General features: G+C 39.1%; 1 protein-coding gene across 1 annotated transcript; it reads right to left on the reverse strand.

Moving 5' to 3' along the window:
* Nucleotides 1-2,705: 2,705 nt before the first annotated feature.
* On the reverse strand, nt 2,706-5,617 carry dmrta2 (DMRT-like family A2). The gene is made up of 2 exons (XM_067393576.1): nt 4,801-5,617; nt 2,706-4,320 (listed from the first exon to the last, which is right to left on the reverse strand). The coding sequence occupies exons 1-2, from the start codon at nt 5,261-5,263 to the stop codon at nt 3,464-3,466; spliced, it is 1,320 nt and encodes a 439-aa protein (XP_067249677.1). The 5' UTR covers nt 5,264-5,617; the 3' UTR covers nt 2,706-3,463.
* Nucleotides 5,618-5,847: the final 230 nt, after the last annotated feature.

A 5,847-nucleotide genomic window follows, 5' to 3' on the forward strand; every position in this document is an offset into this window, starting at 1 on the left:
AATCCGATTCAAGGTGCTCATTATTTGTAATGCGTTACTTGTTACATCAAAAAAGTAATCTGATTGTGTAGTGCTCATTATTTGTAATGCATTACTCTACTTGTTACATCAAAAAAGTAATCTGATTACATAATGTTCATTACTTGTAATGTGTTACTTGTTACATCAAAAACATAATCTGATCATGTAATGTGTTATCCCCAACACTGCTCATTTCAGATGATATTTTAAAACACCTTTTACATTTTACAGTCTGAAAACATCAGTAGATCAGTGTAGATTTCAGTCTGAGGTCTTCTCAGAGAGCTCAATTTGTCCATTTTGAACTGAAATGAACATAATCAGAATTATCAGCTAATAAGGGTAAATCCAATGTATTCTGGTAAACTGGAGGGAGCATGAGCGTTATTTACATAGTCTGAGTTGGGTTTCCAGAGTTACCTTCATCAGTTGTAGAGATCTTTGGTGGAATCATGTCCTGTTCTGGTATCAAAGACACGTGACATTCAACCTGAAGTTCTCCTCTGTCTGCAGTTCGAATGGGAACAAACTAAATTGCTATGATTGAAGCTGTGTTATACTTTTTTGTATATATTTTATTGTTTTTTTTTATATAGTTTTCAAATGATTTTATATAATTGTATTAATTAGTTTGCTAAATACACACAGTACTGTGCTATCTCTTTAGTTAAACATCTGAAAATCTCTTTGTAAAATATGTGCAAATTCACCTGTCATTTGGTAGACGCTAGTCAAATTATTGTTTTAGAACAAAGAGAAAGTCTCTCCGAGTGATTTTAACCAAATTCCTTATATTAGCTACTCATAAAAAGAACATCGCTACTCTAAAAGTCCATAAGAAATTCCCGCGGAATTGAACTCGTGGTGAAAATGTCTTCCGGTTTGGCCCATAATTTCACGCCATGACCAAACAGATGTTTTGTTTTACCTCTACCTCTGTCTGTTGTTCATATATTTCACCACAAGGTGGCGACATCATCAATGACAAATCTATTCAGCGATCACCTGTGAATCCACTGACCGTCTCCGTTTATTTCCACATTCTACCATAAGAGGGCGGCATTCTCCGGCAGTGAAGATCAGAATTTTAACATGATGGCCAAGTTCTGAAACAATTACAAGATTAGGGAATTTCACAATGCTGATTGTCAATAGTGTTATTTGTATCGGTGTTTTTAATCACTTTTTAAATTAATTCGTGTTCACTTTATTCTAGATTAGAATTGTAAAAGTATTTTGGTTAAAAAAAGAAATTCTGTAACGATGAGACCATCTTATTTTTTAATTTGTTCTATAAACACAAAACAATTACATTTTTATTTTATTTTATTTTTATTATCATTTGGAAAATAGTTTTCTAATATGAAATGTTTTAGAAGTAAATCCACAGCTAGATCCTTTAATACTCCGTTGCATTAAGGACAATTAAAAATAGGTCTAGGGATAGGCTTAAACGGTCTGTTCTGTTAACATTCGTGTCTGTTCTTATCTTCCTGAATATGAATACATTTAAAATTAGACAAACAGGGATATGCATTTCAGTTTTTTTGTGCAATAATTCAAACTAGATATAGGCTAAATATAAATACAATTGTTAGATTGCTTGGCACCAGTCCGCCCAATCTGAATACAAAAAAAATCTGAAAACTTACATATTTTTCCATTTATTCAGTGCATTATTTAAAAATTAAAAACAGCAGCAAAAATTTTAATTAGCACAGGTTTTGAATGCATTATATAGCCCATCTATTACGCTTTTTTATTTCGATGAAATAGGCTACACCTGATTGTTTAAAAATAATTATTTTGTCTACGACCTAAAAAAAGAAACAATATATTTATATAATTTAGCCTATTATTCTTATTATTTCTTTACAATTTTGTTTTAATTCGCTTCTATCGAAATTTAGTAGTTATGCGGACTGTAAAATAAGTAAAAACACACACAAAAAAAAAGTATCCGGGCAGAGGAATTGATTTAAAATGTATTAAAACACTATTCATGTAAATATTAAACAGACCGAGAGAAGAGCCTGTGTTTTCATGCACCTCATCAAATGTGCATTATGAACATTGGAGTACTCGGTTTCTCCGTTAAATGAAGGCACACTGTCAATCCGACACTGCTGTTTACACTGTTTTATCTGCAGGGAGAAAGTAAACACTTGAGCTCTGGCGAGGGGGATTATGTCTCCATGGCATCGCGCTTCAATAGTGCAGCTATATACACTCCGCGTGCGTGCGTGCGTGCGTGCGAAAATACAGTGGACTCCTGCTTTGAGACTGTCTCTGTTTAGAGGCTTTCAGAATCTTTTAAAAGAAGAGAAGAGCTCAAAATATCACTGCCGATACGACTATTCAAAAAACTGCAGATAGCCTATATTGTTCTGAAATCATTAAAAAAAAAACAAATGTTAAAATATATAGCAGAAAGTAGCTATACCTATTTATGAGGTAAAAGTTGTAGTCTATTATTATTACTACTGTATTATTTGTTAAAAAATTTATTATTGTTGTTGTTGTAAAGTAGGCTAATTATGGTCAAAGTTGGTCAGCTATCCAAATGTGCTTTTAAATAGGCCTCAATGGGCCAACTATTTTAATGCACAAGACAAGCAAAACGTAAGAATAAAATAACATTTATTTTTTTGCAAACTTTACACAGAAAAATGTACACGTCCCAACGCAGCAATTTCATTCAACAAACAATCGTTTTACATCTTTTTAGTTCCCTTTTGATGATTTTTTGAGAAAATGACTTTGACAAATATGATTTTATCATCAAGAAATGCAATATACATTATTTCGTCGTGTAACACAATATATCACTCACAAAGGGAACACAAATGTCTACTTGAGCCAGTAACCATCCAAAAGAGCTTCTGTTCTGTTGAATGAACATGGCACGATTTTACAGACACTGAGCAGAAAAAGATGGAATAACAAACGTTCCACAATAACAATAATGCTATAGAATAGTCCCTTTTTTCAAATGATGAAGCAAATTATTCTAGGAATTGCACTATTATCACACGGGGGCTTAATCCGTTTGGTAAATAATCTAAATGGATTGTAACAAACGTGAAGGATTTTAAAATACACAATTTATACATTACTTGAAAATACTATGGTTACTCTGCTAAAGGTCTAAAATAATTCACCTCCGGCTAATGTTGCGCTGAGGCAGTGTCAGTAACGCCATCTTGCAGTAAGATGAGTAAAACTACTTTAACCTTTACACGTAACCATTTCCTTTTTTGATTAATCACAAACTTCAAAGAAGCCACGACCACCAAACACATGTTTTTTTTTTTCCCCTGGTGATTAAACTAGACATATTTTATATACAGAAACACAAGGCCCCCCGAGTCTTTATGGATGAGGAATCTTCAGGCCTGAAGAAGACATTAAACACTTTTGTCTACATTTGGGAAACACCATCTCACTGTTTCTCTGGAGTGTTGTTGACAAGAGGACCGTACAGTCCATTGGTGTAGCTCTGATCTTTATGCAAGAGAGTCCTGTCTCTGATCAAGTCACTGAAGGCATAGTCCATTGGCGGCCTGAAGCCCAGTGTTGGCATGAGACCTGTGGTGGAGTACGGAGCCATGAAGGCCAGGCCTCTGCTGTGAGCTGAATATGCCAGCCGGAGTGGGTTCAGGCCCAAATGTGTACTGAGAGGATACGTGCTGGGGTCGGAACCAAAGTGTGGCGCGTTGGGTTGCAGAGGAGAGAAGGCAGATCTGTTGCTGAGCGTCATGGTTCCAGGTAACACAGGCCGCGGGGTGGAGGACACGGGCGGCTGTGCGTTCTGCAGCATCCGCTCCGCCGTCCAGGACTCCTCTGGGCCCTTGGCTTGACCGCTGTTGTTGAGGATTTGCTCTATGGCCTGCACCACGTCTTTGCCGCATCCCTGGAGAACGAGCTCCAGGACGCTGCGCTTGTGGTTGGGGAAAACCCTCGTTAGGATGTCGATGGCGTTCATCTGTCGCGATGCTGTGGAAGATGGCGAGGGCTCCTGCTCGTCTTTATCAGTATCCGAGCCGGAGTCTGAGCCCAGCGGGCTGATGGAGCCTGGCGTCTCCTCGCCGTCTTTTAATGGTTTGGCTATCGGGGAACTCACGATGGACTCTCGGTCACCGTTTTCCGAACCCGAGCCGTGACGCATATCTGGAGACGACATTCCTGGAACGGATTCGGTGTCTGTGGATACGGACTTTCCAGCCGTTTGCTGTGGGGTCACCGATCCTGGTAAATGTGTCTTTGGGAACAACTCGAACTTTTGGATGTTTGATTCTCCTGAAATAGATTGATGTACGTCAGTAATTGCCATACACTAATATAGCTTTTTTTTTCTTGAATTGTAAGTAGATTAAATTAATATTTATGAGGGTGAAAATTAAATTTACACTCTAAAAATGCTGGGTTGTTTGAGTCAACTATGGACAAACCTAATTAAAAATTTTAACCCAAGGGTTGGGTTTGTCCATTTTTGACCCCAGTTTGGGTTGAAACAACCCAGCATTGTTTAGAGTATCATGACATAACTACTTTTTATATAGCATGTATGTACATGTTAAATATGCCATTGTTTGAAAATGAATTTTAGTGGTATTAGGTTCTTTGGATTTTCAAATAGTTCTTAATGTTTCATTAAAAGTTCTTCAGATCAACATATTGGGTTCTGTATAACAAAAAAAAGTACATACAAAGAAATATAAATTCCAACTTTATTTTTAAGAACTTATACATGCATATGAGTATAATTTATCGACCTACCAGAGTTTGATTCGTTGTTAACTGACCCAAAGACCTCATAGTTTTGCCGCGGAGGTATGATGCCGTTGGCGGCGGCCAGGGCTAGACCCTCTGCTGTGCCGTAGAGTAGCTGGAGTTCTCGCGCCTCGTTCTCCTCCTGCGCCTGCTGTCTGCGGAGCGCAACCTGAGCTGCCATGACGCGCTGTCTCTCAGCGATCAGAGTGCATTTGGCACACATGCAGTCCTTCCATCTGCAGTAGCGCTTATGCCCCTTCAGGGCGGACACCACCCCGTGATTCCTGCACCGAGCGCACTTGGGCGTTCGTGGATACTTCTCCGTAGCGCGAAGCAACAGCGGCGGGCCTCTTAAGAGGTTACTGGCCATGGAAACCGGTATGGAGGCGGCAGCGGCCGCAGCAGCGGCGCTCGGATGAACCTGCGACCCTGGCTGGGAGGCGGGTGGGATCTCTGGACGAAGATCCATATTCTCCGAATCAACAAACCGTCGATCGATAGGTTAAAATACGTGCGCAACCGAAGCTTTCGATCGGAGGTGTTTCATAAGCATTGGGCAGAATCGATACACGGCGAATTTCTTCAGCTCAGCACTTGACGAAGAACACAGCCCGAATGCCAATGTCCAAGAAGAGATCAGAAAATACTTGTGATTGCTTATCAAAGTCCGCTTTCCAGTGAGATCTTCAACTTGTTGCGCGCAGTCCACAAGCAGCCCAAAATAAAGTGTTTCTTTTAGAAATTAAACACAAATAAATCAATTTTTAAAACACAAAAATCCATTGAATGTAATGCGAAACTAACTTTAAACTCAATGATCAGCAGACAGTCTCAGAGAGCAGAGTTTGCTGCTGGAGCCAGTGTGAGACACTAACTTCCTCGAGAGATCTTCAGTGGATACAGATCCCTCTCGATCTATTGTTGCGCCCACGTTTTCATTAGACAAATTTGACAACAATGTGGCGCCTGTCATTGGCCAAAGGGGGAAGGAGCGATCTGATTGGCTTGTCTCTTTTTCAACTGTGTCCACCTGCGTTCTTTTCTCAAATAACA

The sequence above is a fragment of the Chanodichthys erythropterus genome, chromosome 9 (genome assembly GCF_024489055.1).
Source record: "Chanodichthys erythropterus isolate Z2021 chromosome 9, ASM2448905v1, whole genome shotgun sequence".
In the NCBI taxonomy this organism is placed as follows: Eukaryota; Metazoa; Chordata; class Actinopteri; order Cypriniformes; family Xenocyprididae; genus Chanodichthys; species Chanodichthys erythropterus.

What these genes read in the sequence shown, in the direction of transcription:
- dmrta2 (XM_067393576.1), bottom strand. Translation starts at nt 5,263, where the DNA reads ATGGATCTTCGTCCAGAGATCCCACCCGCCTCCCAGCCAGGGTCGCAG. An exon ending in TAACAACGAATCAAACTCTG is followed by an intron (nt 4,321 to 4,800) that starts GTAGGTCGATAA and finishes AATCTATTTCAG; the next exon opens with GAGAATCAAACATCCAAAAG.